Source organism: Salvelinus fontinalis, chromosome 24, assembly GCF_029448725.1.
Source record: "Salvelinus fontinalis isolate EN_2023a chromosome 24, ASM2944872v1, whole genome shotgun sequence".
Classification (NCBI taxonomy): Eukaryota; Metazoa; Chordata; class Actinopteri; order Salmoniformes; family Salmonidae; genus Salvelinus; species Salvelinus fontinalis.
In genome coordinates, this window is record NC_074688.1 from 4,064,551 (window position 1) to 4,080,687 (window position 16,137).

Here is a 16,137-nt window from a genome sequence, read left to right on the forward strand (position 1 = left end):
AGACTTAAAGATTGAGACCAAGTCCACGTCTCTCACATGGATAGGCAGACCATTCCATAAAAATGGAGCTCTATAGGAGAAACCCTGCCTCCAGCTGTTTGCTTAGAAATTCTAGGGACAATAAGGAGGCCCGCGTCTTGTGACCTTAGCGTACATGTAGGTATGTACTGCAGGACTAAATCGGAAAGATAGGTAGGTAGTTCTTATGACTTGCTACCGTGATATATAGGCCTAAGGTCGAGACAATAAGAAGACACAGTGGCAGAATAAATTCAACCACAACTTTGCCTCATCACAAAACCAGAGAGCAACCTCTGTCCACAAAGCAAATTACATGTAACAAACAGTTACATTACCCACAGCATAGTCAGGCAAGTTAATGTTTCCGACATTTTCGGACTACTAAACAACTATTAATTTAGAACCACAGAGAGTTACCGCAAGTCGCAAAGAAAACAGGAGCTGCCTCCACTATTCCAGCACCATTTCAACTTCAATATTTCAACATCATCAAATCACCTACGCTTAGTCTAATACAGTGACAACTAGAAGATACGAGACCCCCTTGCGCACTCAACGTCTGTCGAGATATGTTGAGTTTCCTTGTAGCCTATTGCCCGAATGCAAAACAATGTTCTGTCTGTTTGCTAATTTTCATGGCCTAAAATAAATGTGCTCATATGGGCAGAATATTATCTATCGGCTATAGTAGAATATTATCTATAGGCTATAGTAGAACACATTTTTATCAGTTATGAAAATAGAACATTCCATGTGAAAACAATGTATCTGTAAAAGGCCGACATTTGGACGTTTCAATTAAAAAATACTGTCTCATGACTATAGAAACTGAAACATTGTGATTTTAGAGACAGAAAGTAACAATAGGCTATGATTAAAGAGTTAGGCTATACACTCTTAGAAAAAAGGGTTCCAAAATGGTTCTGACGCAGAACCCTTTTTGGTTCCAGGTAGAACTATTTTGGGTTCCATGTAGAACCCTCTGGAAACGGTTCTACATGGAACCCAAAAGGGTTCTACCTGGAACCAAAATGGGTTCTTCAAAGGGTTTTCCTATGGGGACATCCTGAAGAATCCTTTTTGGTTCTACAGATGGCACCTTTTTCATAAGAGTGTACTGGGCTCTCACCATCATCCTCATTATCATTATTCACATGTTTCAAATTGAATCAAGTCACAATTAACAGCTTTGGTATCGACATCAGTGAGCAGGCTTTCCGAGTGAGGAGAGACACATGGGTAAGCCTACCAAAGGAAAACGTCTGAAAACAAAAATGCTGAAATTCAAGCCACAGAAATACAATGTTTATGTAAAATGTCTATATATAAGTCTAATATGTCCATTTAATATAAGAAAACATAACCAAATCCATTTGGCTTATGTTGATTCATTTAGTCTCATTATGATATGGAAAATGTAGGCTATTTCAAAAATACAGAATACCAGATTTTGAGTTGACTCCACAGGCTATTATTCTATTAAGATCTACCCGAGGTTCAACTTGAAGGCAAGGTCATCTTAAAACTATTTTGATACTCACCTCAAGTCTTGATAATATGAATGAGAATGTAGTCCATTTTGTTTTGAAATCAGTATGTAAAGTGTTGGTCCCATGCTTCATGAGCTGAAAGAAAAGATCCCAGAAATGTTCCATATGCACAAAAAGCTTATTTCTCTCAAATTTGTGCACATCCCTGTTACTGAACATTTCTCAATTGCAAAGATAATCCATCCACCTGACAGGTGAGGCATATCAAGAAGCTGATTAAACAGCATGATCATTACACAGGTGCATCTTGTGCTGGGGACAATAAAAGTCAATTTAAAATGTGCAGTTTTGTCACACAACAGTGCCACAGATGTCTCAGGTTTTGAGGGAGGGTGCAATTGACATGCTGACTGCAGGAATGTCCACCAGAGCTGTTGCCAGAGAATTGAATGTTCATTTCTCTACCATAAGCCGCCTTCAACATAATTCATAATTGTAGAGAATTTGGTAGCACATCCAACCGGCCTCAAAACCGCAGACCATGTGTAACCACGCCAGCCCAGGACTTCCACATCTGGCTTCTTTCCCTGCTGGATTGTCTGAGAAGGGGTGGGGGGGGGGAGTATTTCTGTCTGCAATAAAGCCCTTTTGTGGGGAAAAACTCATTCCAATTGGCTGGGTCTGGCTTCCCAGTGGGTGAGCCTGGTTCCCAAGTGGGTGGGCCTATGCTCTCACAGGTCCACCCATTGGCTGCGCCCCAGCCCAGTCATGTGAAATCCATAGATTAGGGCCTAATTCATTTATTTCAATTGACAGATTTTCTTCTATGAACTGTAACTCAGTAAAAAAAATGTAATTCTTGCATTTATATTTTTGTTCAGTATATACAACATTCTGCCCATATGAACTAATGTATATAGGTCTAGGCTACAATGTGCCCATATAAAGGAATGTATATATAATATTTGTAGCATAAGTGATTTAATGAAAAGCAGCAAACATATTCATTTCATAAAAGACTCATGAACACAATCTTGCCATAGTCTACAGCTGGCTTCACACTCACAGCTTCCCCAGCGCTTCACAACTTCCCGGGTAAACTCGACATATATTGTAGCCTCACGGGAATGAATGAGGAGTGGAGGAAGACGTTCAGTTCAGCTGCAGTGTTCCAGGTAAAATATGACGCACTGTACGCGCTGTAGCGGTGCTTCAGGTGAGCTTCATTCATCCTCTTGCGAATTTGAATGAAAAGTATGATACACTAAAGCCTGGCCTCCTTTGACACTCATGAACACATGCCTCTGAATACAGATATCAGTTAGTCACTGTGGGCCAAAACCTAACTGGAGATCTGTGCACGTAACTACGACTTTCATGTATATCATTCATGGACATCAGTTTGAGACTAAATTTGAGTTAAGAGCATGGATCTCAAGTTAGGATTCGGCTTATTAGTAGTAATAAGCTAATAAAACAAAATACCTATTCAGGATAACCTCCCTTGTTGAATATTTATCTTTGTAGCCCTATATGCCATCCCATTGGGCACACACTGGTTGAATCAACACTGTTTCCACATTAAACCAACGTGGAATAGACGTTGACTTGACGTCTGTTCCCAGTGGGATTTAGCAAATGCTTTTATCCAAAGCAACTTACATATGGGTGGCGCCAGCGGGAATCGAATCCACAGCCCTTGGTTTGCAAGTGCATACTTCATGCTATACGTTCTGTGTTCTATTTAATTCTGTAGTAGCCCTGGGCTTGGAGGCAGATGAGTTCTGGGACTATGAGCATCAGGTGGACCTGGAGGCCTTCAGCACAAACACCTTCTACAGCATCCTACTAAAACACAGTGTGTCTGTCACCGCTAGACTGAGCCAGCTCAGAGGAGAGGTATAACCTTGCAGAAATGGAATAACAATAGTATTATAATGTAACTCTATAGGATTAGATTTTTTTTAATAGATTCAGCAACATGATCTCACAAACTCACAGCTATTTGACATTATATACTGTATGTACATGTATTTCTATAGGTAAGCCAAACCTCTCACTCTCACCTTCCCAAGCCTCAAATATCCCGAACGTAAAGTCCAAGTAAATCGAGACAATGTCATATTGTATAGTCTTCTCATATTGTATGACATATTGGAATGCTTGTGTTTTTTGGGTTACACCTGTTTTTTTTTTACCATATTCAGGGCCGGTCCTAGCCTTTTTGGGGCCCTAAGCACCTCATGTGCAAAACATTTTAGTGGCCCCACTTTTAAAAACAGAGAGAAGAAAATGACGTTTTAAAAGAAGTTTGCTGCAATTCTACAGATTTGATCATGGGTTGGAGAGAAGATTTAGCAATTTTATAAAAGATTTTAGGCAATTCTACTCATTTTGTTATGGGGCAGAGAGAAAAATCTGCAGTTTTATCGCTCATTTACATCAATTCTACACATTTTGCCATAGAGTGGAGATAACATTTTTGTAGTTTGAAAGAATTTTCTGCAATTCTACACATTTTCCCATGAGTTATGCCATGTTCTTTATTCCTCGGAGAGTGGGGTTACAGCCGAGGTGTGCCATTATCAACGGCAACCCTGGAGCAATTAGGGCTAAGTGCCCCTCCCAAGTGCACATTTTGAAACACGGATGTATGCTTATGCACAAACAAATTGCACCTTGGTGTATCCTGCTTTTATAACTCATCAGTAAGTTGAACATTTATTTTTGGGGTCTGGGGCCCCTTAGTGCCACGGTGCCCTAAGTGGTCACTTATCTTGCTTATGCCTGGGGCCGGCCCTGACCGTATTGGTCTTTCCTGTTTGTGGTTAGAGTATCGGAGAGTGGTTAGGATTATTACACTGCTCCGGGGAGCTGGGCCGATAACGATGTACAGTAATATGAGCAGCGTGGACCCTGCACGTCTTTGTGAACCCTGTTTCGGAGACAGAAACTTGCTATGCTCTACAGTGTTTGTTTGTGTGTGTGTCTTGCAGGTGAAGGACCTGTATCAGGGGGTAATGGGCAAGCTGAAGGGGCTCCAGCTGCAGCCGGGTTGGTCTGCAGTTGGGAAGACCAGGGAGGGCTATGAGAGGCTGCGGAGGCAGGTGTGCGTTGCCCTGACCTGAATCAAATACATGATACTTGCGCTGTACAAATACCAACGGAGCTAATGAAATAGTCCCAGAAGTGCAAACCTCAAGCTAAATCAAGTGCACCTTGTATTTGACCCAGGTCTCATTGTTTCACATGCATTGCATTCTATACTAACATTGTGGTAAGTAAAGTACTGCAATACCAGATGCTATCCCCCTGTTGCCATAAGAGGGCATTGTCATGTGCCACTGTGATCCACTGTTGCCTCCGTCTCTCCCACTAAACACCACCAGGTGGAGCAGGAGGTGATCCGACGCAGGTCCCTGGCCCAGCAGCTCAGACATCTCTTGGACAGTCAGCTCGGGGTCTTGAGGACGGAGCTGATGGCCCAGCAGACGGTGCACAGGACCTTCGGGGCCCATCTCAGGGAGTGTGTGAGGCTACTGGGCCAAGCAGTGGACAACACTGACCACCCTCTCTGGGATGAACACCCACAACAGTAATGTCTGAATATGTGTCCCTTGTCTCTTCCTGTCATGCTTGTGTGTTCTGGAAAGAGCTTTGAACTACAGCTGTTTTTAATTGGCCAGGGATTTTTTTATGAGAATGTTAGTTTTTCTCAATCCTGTACAAGCATGTCTTGGACCAATGTTATCATTTTACAAAACACAGAACTCGGTGGCCTTTTGCAAAACTCAAAACATAAATACATTCAACAAAACTATATTATACTGTCAACATTTCTAAATGAATAAATTCATCAAAAGACCATGACTGCCTGCAAAAAGATTAACGCAACCATGCTTATCTCTCGAGTCCAAGCAGACAAAAGAAAAAGTGAGTCTGTCTCTTTAAAAATTCCAGTAGATTAACACATTTTCTTTGTAGTCACTAAATCATATTGGTCAAAATTGGAAGAACAACTATCCAAAGGTGCATAATTATGGGTAATTACTCTCCTTTTATGCATATTTCAAACAATTTTATACACATAAAAATAACAAGCACATTGTGTGCAGGATTCATTCATTGGTATCATCACTATCCAAATCCATGTATTCAATACATAGCCTGGTGAGTGCATAGTTTTGTAGATTTTCCATTGGCGCACAGAAACACAATCCACAATAGAAATAAGGAAAGGTTAATGCATTGCAGGAATACAACTTCTATGAATGTACAGGCCTCAATCCACACCAAAGCAAAGCTGTAAAATGGAAGGTCACAATGTTGGAGATGATGACTTAGAAGTAACCCAACTTCATTCTATACATGTCTGAAATATTGTAAAACAAAAATACATGTGTCCCTATTGTCTAGATATTTCCCTATGTGTTAATATTCGGTCAACAAAACACTTAGATGACATTTGTATTTAAAGTTCAGCAAAAGTTGGTCTAAGATATGCAAGTCGGGTCCAAAGGCAAGAAAAAAAAACGTTCTGTAAATGTATTTTAAGAATTTGATCATTGCTGTTCTGTTATTGATACGTTTCAATACAGATGCAAAAATTGCTTGTACATGATAAAAAAAACTAACTCGCCTCTCATTGGTCTGTTAAGATCAGGGGTGTCAAGCTTGACTCCTGGAGGGCAGCACAACAAATCAAAATGTATTGTCACGTGTCAAATATAACTGATGTAGACTTTACAGTGAAATGCTTGCTTACGAACCTTCCCAATGATGCAGAGTTTAAAAATAATATTACAAAATTAAAGAGTAACCAACAAAAATTAAATACACAAGAATGGAGCGACAGTACCAGTCAAAAGTTTGGACACACCTACTCATTCAAGGGTTTTTCTTCATTTTTTAAACTATTTTCTACATTGTATAATAATAGTGAAGACATCAAAACTATGAAATAACACAGAGAATCATGTAGTAACCAAAAAAGTGTCAAACAAATCTGGAGTGGAGTGATGGAGTGCTGCATGTGATGGAGTGCTGACCTGGCCTCCACAATCACCCGACTTCAACCCAATTGAAATGTTTGGGATGAGTTGGACCACAGAGTGAAGGAAAAGCAACCAACAAGTGCTCCTCATATGTGGGAACTCCTTCAAGACTGTTGGAAAAGCATTCCAAGTGAAGATGGTTGAGAGAATGCCAAGAGTGTGCAAAGCTGTCATCAAGGCAAGGGGTGGATACTTTGTTGAATCTCTAAAATATATTTGATTTGTTCAACACTTTTTTGGTTACTACATGATTCCATATGTGTTATTTCCTAGTTTTGATGTCTTCACTATTATTCTACAATGTTGAAAATAGTAAAAATATAAAGAAAAACCCTTGAATGAGTAGGTGTGTCCAAACTTTTGACTGGTGCTGTATATACACGGAGTACCAGATCAATGAGCAGCAGTATGAGGTATTTGAGGTAGATATGTACATGAAGGCAGGGTAAAGTGACTAGGCATCCGAATGGATAATACTTGTAAAATAAAGAACAGAGTAGCAACAGCAAATGATTATTGTGAAAGTGTGTGAGTATGCGTGTGTGTGCTGTGTCGGTATGCATATGTGTTATGTGTGTGTATGTAGTGTTTGTGAATGTGTCAGGGTTTTGTGTGGGAGTGACAGTGTCGTGTATGTGAGTGAGTTTGTATGTGTATATCATGTCTAGTGAGTAGGGTCAGTCCAGATAGTTTGTGTACCATTAATTGACGATTTAGTAGTCTTATGGCTTGTTTGCCGGATGGTAGCAGAGTGAACAGTGTAAGGCTGGGTGGCATTTTTTCGGGCCTTCCTCTGAAACTGCCTAATATAGAGGTCCTGGATGGCAGGGAGCTCAGCCCCAGTGATGTACTGGGCTGTCCGCATCACCCTTTGTAGCGCTTTGCTGTCAAGGGTGGTGAAATTGCCATACCAAGCGGTGATGCAACCAGTCAAGATGCTCTCGATGGTGCAGCTGTAGACATTTAAGGATCTGAGGGCCCATGACAAATCTTCTCAGCCTTCTGGGGGGGAAGAGGAGCTGCCGTGTCCTCGTCACGACTGTGTGGGTGTGTGTGGTCCATGTTAAGTCCTTAATGACGTGGACGCCAAGGAACTTGAAGCTCTTGATTTGCTCAACAACAACCCTGTCGATGTGGATACGCACGCCCTCCCCTCTTTCTCCCATAGTCCACAATCAGGTCCTTGGTCTTACTGACGTCGAGGGAGAGGTTGTTGTCCTGCCACCACACTGCTAAGTCTCTGACCTCCTCCCTGTAGGCTGACTCATCGCCGTCGGTGATCAGGCCTACCACCACTGTGTCATCAGCAAACTCGATGATGGTGTTTGAGTCATGCGAAGCCATGCAGTCGTGGGAGAACAGGGAGTACAGGAGGGGACTAAGCACACACCCGACGAGCCCTAGTGTGAGGGTCAGCATGGAGGAAAAGTTGTTGCCTACCCTTACCACCAGGAGCCGGCCTGCCAGGAAGAACAGGATCCAGTTGCAGAGGGAGGGGTTCAGTCCCAGGGTCCATGAGTTTGTTTAGCCTTGCCTTTAACAGCAGTTATATTATGATCAATTAACAACAATGGAGAAATGAGAACCATCAGGAATACAGCAGCCCTTGAGAACAGGAGCTATACAGCCATGTTAGATAGACCTTGCTATGCTTTGTGATGAGAGCTTTCTGGTACACAGTTAGAACCTTGAGTTTTCCCAATGCCTGACAATGTGACCTGATCAGAAAAAAAACTCTGGGCCCTATGATCTTTAACACAGTGTTGTTCAGAGGGTGGCGTCACTGGCATCTGAGATGGCAGAGCAGGTGTCGGGGGAGTGCCAGCGGCAGGGGGCATGGGCGACCCTGGGAGAGGGCACAGGGGCGAAGCTTCTGTGTCCCGACACTGGCTCAGTCCTTAGCAAGGAGGACATCATAGGTGAGACCTCTTACCATACTGCACCAGGCATAGAAAACCGAAGGCGTGATCATTAAATAACGGTTACAGTATCTTACAGTACAGGCACACAACTGCAACAAACAGTCATTCTAGAATCTCTTATCTGTCCCTAGACAGATAATAGGTTATACTCTAGGCTCTATTATCTGTCCCTGCTAAATTTGAGAAGTTCAGAGAAATACATATTTTATATGAAGGAAGATAAATAAATAGTAGTTACACACAGGAGTCACCCTGATTTGTGTTGCGTTCACTCCAAAGCTGTAGCGAGTGAAATGACACCACCTTGTGGTAGAAAGATGTTATGTATTTGTCAATGGGACAAAAGGGACAATATATAATGTAAATCAGCCTATGTTCCAGTCAGATTAATTTTGCTTCATAGACACATTGGCTGTGGTAAGAGACTTAAGTCAGATTTACTGAAATATTGTTATAATGTTTGACATATTGCTTCCTATGAGGTGGATCAAATCCTTCTCGAACTTCATTTCTTCCAGCCCCTGACGGGTCGGTGCGTGCCTGTGGAGCGGTCCAAACAGACTCTATCACAGGTCTCATACTACCGAAACCCCACACCCACATGCTCCTGGCCAGCGGGCACAGTATGCCAGTGCCCCCTGACTTCTTCCTCCACCCTCAGACTGGCAGACTGCTGCCCGTAGCTGGCAACGTGGGCTATGACCCAGCCAGCTCTACCCTAGTCTTCACAACAGACTCATGTACAGGTGAGTCAAGAGCGCTGTGTGGTAACCACAACTAGAGATCGATAGTACATGCATTACGACTTCGTAATGCACTTTAACTTTGTAAGTTTACGTACAATAAGTTCACATACAAACAATTCACACTCTTTCACTTTTTAAAGGAATAGTAATAATTTAGATTTCACTCAAATCCAAATGTATGATTTAGATAAGGTTGTAGATACTTAAAATGTCCTGCTCCTTGTTATCAGGGGATATAAGAAAGTGGGAGTTTCCCCTCCTGCCGTTCGTGCCATACCCCCTCTCCCGCCATTCAGCCCAGCCCGTGACCACCCAACTGAGGGGCCTCCGCCCTGGACAAAGACTGCTGCTAGGGAGACCCATGTGTGACCCTGACACAGGCGTCCTGGTGCCCATTTTAGCTGTGACCATCCACCCTCAGACTGGTCTGGTGTACCCCCTGGGAGGTGTGCATGTGTGCCCCCTCACCCGACTGCCCCAGCCCATCCAGGTGGGCTCTCCCATGTTGGACCCCATGACAGGAAATGTGGTGCTGACTGCCGGAGTCAGTCTAGATCCAATAACAGGTCAGTACTGCCTGGGTGAACAAATAACCCACATAAATACTGTAGTATAACTATATTTATATAGTATTCACTGTAGTGTTTTACAGGCTTTACTAAAAGTGTTTTTGCGGTCACCTTATAGGCCTACTGTCATTAGCGTATAGCCTGTCATTAACGTATGGATTGGTTGCGCATTGGTGTCTAGTTTTCTAGTGAAATTGTTGACTGGAGCAAATCGAGTCTGAGTCAATACCAAGAGACCAGAAGGGGGACAAGAGGTCGGAGATAGTCAAGACCGCGACCAGAAAAGTCCAATTCAAGACCATGATTGTAATTTTGTCAAATCACCACCATAATAAGAGTTCAACATGTCCAGTATGGATTTATAAAATAATGATTATAATAATATACAAATAATTATAACTTATATTGTTATTCTCAATGATTTTCAGATTTAATCTTTTTTTATTTTTTTTTAAATCAGGATTTTTCTTTGCTGGTCTAGCTAGCTATAAATCTAGCTAGCTAAGTCAGCCATTGGCTAGGCCATCAGAAGCTAGATAAAGGCATCTACCATTCAGCTTTACAAAAACTTATGGAAACTTCTGCCTTCTTGAAGGCCAACAAGTCACTGAGCAACAGCGAGCAGTAGTTTTCCTATGGTCCAGCTAGCTAGCTTTTGTTCCCGGCCAGTTTACAGAGGCTGCAGCAGGTGTTATCAAAGTGGATGTTGTTGCTAATTTGTTAGCTTCTCCTTTTTCAAGAATAACTTTCAAAAAGAAGTTAATTTTCAAATTATCATCATCTGATGAGTGGGACTGTGTTTTTTATTGCAGCGCGCTTGCTGTTGTTAGCCATCTCTTTGAAAATAACTTGTGTATGAAACATCGTTGCATTTAACGTGGAACTGACAGCATTTTAGCAACATGAAAATGTATTAAAATCTGTTCATATACACCCCCAGGAAGAATATGATACTGAAAAAAATTATAATAATCTGACAAGCGACCAATTTGGTCATTTTCACGTTTTCATAAATTCTTAGAATGTTTGGGAATTACGTATACTAAGGCATTTGTGAAAATGTTACAACAATCAATATAGAGTGAGAAAGCGGCCGTGGTTTTGGACAATTAATAGACACTGCAGTTGATAGCGATTTACATTTGTGGAAAGTGATTTACGTTTGTGGATTGGTGATTTACATTTGTGGATTGGTGATTTACATTTGCGAATACATTTGGTATGATGTTGATCCCATACACCTCACTCTAACCATTTTACTCACCGGAGCAGAGCTGGTTAGGCTGTTTACATTTTATCTACAGCGTTCTTGACTATTGTCACGCCCTGGCCTTATTATTCTTTGTTTTCTTTATTATTTTAGTTAGGTCAGGGTGTGACATGGGTAATGTTTATGTTTTGTTGGATTTGGGTGTTTATTTGGTAAAGGGGTTATGGGGTGTAATATATGGTTTTGTGTTGAGTGTAGAAGTCTAGCGTTGTCTATGTTGGTGAGTGATCTAGAAGAGTCTATGGTTACCTGAATGAGTTCCCAATTAGAGACAGCTGATTTCGGTTGTCTCTGATTGGGAGCCTTATTTAGGGTAGCCATAGGCTCTCATTAATTGTGGGTAATTGTCTATGTCAGAACGTTTGTAGCCTGTCTGTCTATGCACAACGTTTGTAGCTTCACGGTCGTTTTGTTGTTTTGTATAGTTTTGTTAAAGTGTTTCGTGTCGTGTTCATCTTCGTCTTTTAAATAAAAAAAGAGAAGATGTATTCATATCCAGCTGCGCCTTGGTCCTCATTCTCTCCAGTACACGATCGTGACAGAATTACCCACCATAGGACCAAGCGGCATGGAAGGCGGCAACAGGACATACCTACACAGGATCTCTGGAGTTGGGAGGAGGAATTGGAAGAAGATCCATGGGCACAACCTGGAGAATATCGCCTCCCTCGTGAAGAGCTGGAGGCAGCGAAAGCCGAGAGGAGGCGATATGAGGAGGCAGCACGGAGACAAGGCTGGAGACCCGTGAGTACACCCCAAAAATTTCTTGGGGGGGGCCTTAAAGGGAGGGTGGCGAAGTCAGGTAGGAAACCTGCGCCTACTCCCTGTACTTACCGTGGAGAGCGGGAGTACGGGCAGACACCGTGTTACGCAGTAGAGCGCACGGTGTCTCCTGTACGCGTGCATAGCCCGGTTCGGTACATTGCAGCTCCACGTATCGGCCGGGCTAGACTGAGCGTTGAGCCATATGTCATGAAGCCGGCCCAACGCATCTGGTCACCAGTGCGTCTCCTCGGGCCGGCGTACATGGCACCAGCCTTACGCATGGTGTCCCCGGTTTGCCTACATAGGCCGGTGCGGGTTATTCCACCTCCCCGCACTGGTCAGGCGACGGGGAGCATAGAACCAGGTAAGGTTGGGCAGGCTCGGCGTTCAAGGGAGCCAGTACGCCTGCACGGTCCGGTATTTCCGGCGCCACCTCCCCGCCCCAATCCAGTACCACCAGTGCCTCCTCCACGCACTAGCTATATGGTGCGTGTCTCCAGCCCTTTACCACCAGTGTCTAAACCACGCACCAAGCTTCCTGTGTGTCCCCAGAGTCCTGTGCGTCCTGTTGCTGCTCCCCGCACTAGCCCTGAGATGCGTGTCCCCAGTCCGGTACCACCAGTTCCGGCCCCACGCACTAGGCCTAATGTGCGTCCCCAGGGTCCAGTATGCCCTGTTCCTGCTCCCCGCACTAGCCCTGAGATGCGTGTCCCCAGCCCGGTGCCACCAGTCCCGGCACCACGCACCAGGCCTACAGTGCGCCTCAGCCGGCAGGAGTCTGCCGTCTGCACAGCAATGACTGAACTGCCCGTCTCCCCAGCGCCATCTGAGCCATCCGTCTCCCCAGCGCCATCTGAGCCATCCGTCTCCCCAGCGCCATCTGAGCCATCCGTCTGCAATGAGCCTGCAAAGCCGCCCGTCTGCCATGAGCCTGCAAAGCCGCCCGTCTGCCATGAGCCCACTGAGCCGTCCGCCAGACAGGAGCCGCTAGAGCCGCCAGCCAGACAGGAGCCGCTAGAGCCGTCCGTCAGACAGGATCTGCCAGAGCCGCCAACCAGACAGGATCTGCCAGAGCCGCCAACCAGACAGGATCTGCCAGAGCCGCCAACCAGACAGGATCTGCCAGAGCCGCCAACCAGACAGGATCTGCCAGATCAGTCAGCCAGCCATGAGCAGCCAGATCCGTCAGCTAGCCATGAGCAGCCAGATCCGTCAGCTAGCCATGAGCAGCCAGATCCGTCAGCTAGCCATGAGCAGCCAGATCCGTCAGCTAGCCATGAGCAGTCAGATCCGTCAGCTAGCCATGAGCAGCCAGATCCGTCAGCTAGCCATGAGCAGCCAGATCCGTCAGCCAGCCATGAGCAGCCAGATCCGTCAGCCAGCCATGAGCAGCCAGATCCGTCAGCTAGCCATGAGCAGCCAGATCCGTCAGCTAGCCATGAGCAGCCAGATCCGTCAGCTAGCCATGAGCAGCCAGATCCGTCAGCTAGCCATGAGCAGCCAGATCCGTCAGCTAGCCATGAGCAGCCAGATCCGTCAGCTAGCCATGAGCAGCCAGATCCGTCAGCTAGCCATGAGCAGCCAGATCCGTCAGCTAGCCATGAGCAGCCAGATCCGTCAGCCAGCCATGAGCAGCCAGATCCGTCAGCCAGCCATGAGCAGCCAGATCCGTCAGCCAGCCATGAGCAGCCAGATCTGTCAGCCAGCCATGGGCTGTCCCTCAGTCCGGAGCTGCAGTCCCTCAGTCCGGAGCTGCAGTCCCTCAGTCCGGAGCTGCCATTCCTCAGTCCGGAGCTGCCCCCTACCCTGGAGCTGCCCCTTACCCTGGTGCTGCCCCTGACCCTGGTACTGCCCCTGACCCTGGTACTGCCCCTGACCCTGGTACTGTCCCTGACCCTAGTACTGCCCCTGACCCTGGTACTGCCTCTTACCCTGGTACTGCCCCTTAGTCCGGAACTGCCCCTGAATGCAATGGGGTTAATGTGGAGGGGGGTCGTTTGGAGGAAGCCTAGGAGGTGGTTAGGTACTGTGGTGACGTGGGGACTACGACCAGAGCCGGAGCCGCCACCGTGGAGGGGAGCCCACCCAGACCCTCCCCTAGACTGTGTATGGTGCGCCCGGAGTTCGCGCCTCAAGGGGGGGGTTATGTCACGCCCTGGCCTTATTATTCTTTGTTTTCTTTATTATTTTAGTTAGGTCAGGGTGTGACATGGGTAATGTTTATGTTTTGTTGGATTTGGGTGTTTATTTGGTAAAGGGGTTATGGGGTGTAATATATGGTTTTGTGTTGAGTGTAGAAGTCTAGCGTTGTCTATGTTGGTGAGTGATCTAGAAGAGTCTATGGTTACCTGAATGAGTTCCCAATTAGAGACAGCTGATTTCGGTTGTCTCTGATTGGGAGCCTTATTTAGGGTAGCCATAGGCTCTCATTAATTGTGGGTAATTGTCTATGTCAGAACGTTTGTAGCCTGTCTGTCTATGCACAACGTTTGTAGCTTCACGGTCGTTTTGTTGTTTTGTATAGTTTTGTTAAAGTGTTTCGTGTCGTGTTCATCTTCGTCTTTTAAATAAAAAAAGAGAAGATGTATTCATATCCAGCTGCGCCTTGGTCCTCATTCTCTCCAGTACACGATCGTGACAACTATCTCTAACTTTTCTTGCCTAATGTTTACTGACACTGGTCATATTCAGCAGTTGTTGCACATTTGTAAATTCATCAGTTGTTCTGCGCTCTGGCACAGTCAGACGAGAGTGCTCTGAAATCGGAGTAGATAGCCAGAGTGAATTAGCAGATGTTAATGCAAGTGTAGCAAAATGCTTGTGCTTCTAGTTCCGATCATGCAGTAATATCTAACAAGTAATCTAACAATTTCACAACAACTACCTTTTACACACAAGTGTAAAGGAATGAATAAGAATATGTATATATAAATATATGGATGAGCGATGGCCGAACGGCATAGGCAAGATGCAGTAGATGGTATAGAGTACAGTATAAACATATGGGATAAGTAATGTAGCGTATATTAAACATTATGTAAAGTGGCATTGTTTAAAGTGACTAGCAATACATTTATTACATCCAATTTTTAAATATTAAAGTGGCTAGAGATTTGAGTCAGTATGTTGGCAGCAGCCACTCAATGTTAGTGATGGCTGTTTAACAGTCTGATGGCCTTGAGATAGAAGCTGTTTTTCAGTCTCTCGGTCCCAGCTTTGATGTACCTGTACTGACCTCGCCTTCTGGATGATAGCGGGGTGAACAGGCAGTGGCTCGGGTGGTTGTTGTCCTTGATGATCTTTTTGGCCTTCCTGTGACATCAGGTGGTGTAGGTGTCTTGGAGGGCAGGTAGTTTGCCACGGTGATGCGTTGTGCAGACCTCACTACCCTCTGGAGAGCCTTGCGGTTGTGGGCGGAGCAGTTGCCGTACCAGGCGGTGATACAGCCCGACAGGATGCCCTCGATTGTGCATCTGTAAAAGTTTGTGAGTGTTTTTGGTGACAAGCCAAATTTCTTCAGCCTCCTGAGGTTGAAGAGGCACTGTTGCACCTTCTTCACAACGCTGTCTGTGTGGGTGGACCAATTCAGTTTGTCCGTGATGTGTACGCCGAGGAACTTAAAACTTTCCACCTTCTCCACTACTGTCCCGTCGATGTGGATGGGGGGGTGCTCCATCTATGTTTCCTGAAGTCCACGATCATCTCCTTTGTTTTGTTGACGTTGAATGTGAGGTTTTTTCCTGACACCACACTCCGAGGGTCCTCACCTCCTCCCTGTAGTCCGTCTCGTCGTTGTTGGTAATCAAGCCTACCACTGTAGTGTCGTCTGCAAACTTGATGATTGAGTTGGAGGCGTGCATGGCCACGCAGTCATGGGGGAACAGGGAGTACAGGAGAGGGCTGAGAATGCACCCTTGTGGGGCCTCAGTGTTGAGGATCAGCGTGGTGGAGATGTTGTTTCCTACCCTCACCACATGGTGGCGTCCCATCAGAAAGTCCAGGACCCACATGGCGGGGTCGAGACCCAGGGTCTGACGAGTTTGACGAGTTTGGAGGTTACTATGGTGTTAAATGCTAAGCTGTAGTCGATGAACAGCATTCATACATAGGTATTCCTCTTGTCCAGATGAGTTAGGGCAGTGTGCAGTGTGATTGCGTCGTCTGTGGACACATTGGGGCGGTAAGCAAATTGGAGTGGGTCTAGGGTGTCAGGTAGGGTGGAGGTGATATGATCCTTGACTAGTCTCTCAAAGCACTTCATGATGACGGAAGTGAGTGCTACAGGGCGATAGTCGTTTAG

At 45.2% G+C, this 16,137-nt stretch overlaps 1 protein-coding gene across 3 annotated transcripts in view; it reads left to right on the top strand.

The window, feature by feature from the left end:
• si:dkey-103g5.4 (uncharacterized) overlaps positions 1–16,137 on the top strand; it is a 63,883-nt gene that overhangs the window by 8,304 nt on the left and 39,442 nt on the right. For all 3 annotated transcript variants that reach the window (XM_055879426.1, XM_055879428.1, XM_055879427.1), the window contains exons 11-16: positions 3,268–3,410; positions 4,508–4,618; positions 4,901–5,106; positions 8,327–8,484; positions 9,006–9,233; positions 9,464–9,799. In XM_055879426.1, the coding sequence (XP_055735401.1) occupies positions 3,268–3,410; positions 4,508–4,618; positions 4,901–5,106; positions 8,327–8,484; positions 9,006–9,233; positions 9,464–9,799 (1,182 nt within the window). The remainder of the gene's footprint in view (positions 1–3,267; positions 3,411–4,507; positions 4,619–4,900; positions 5,107–8,326; positions 8,485–9,005; positions 9,234–9,463; positions 9,800–16,137) is intronic.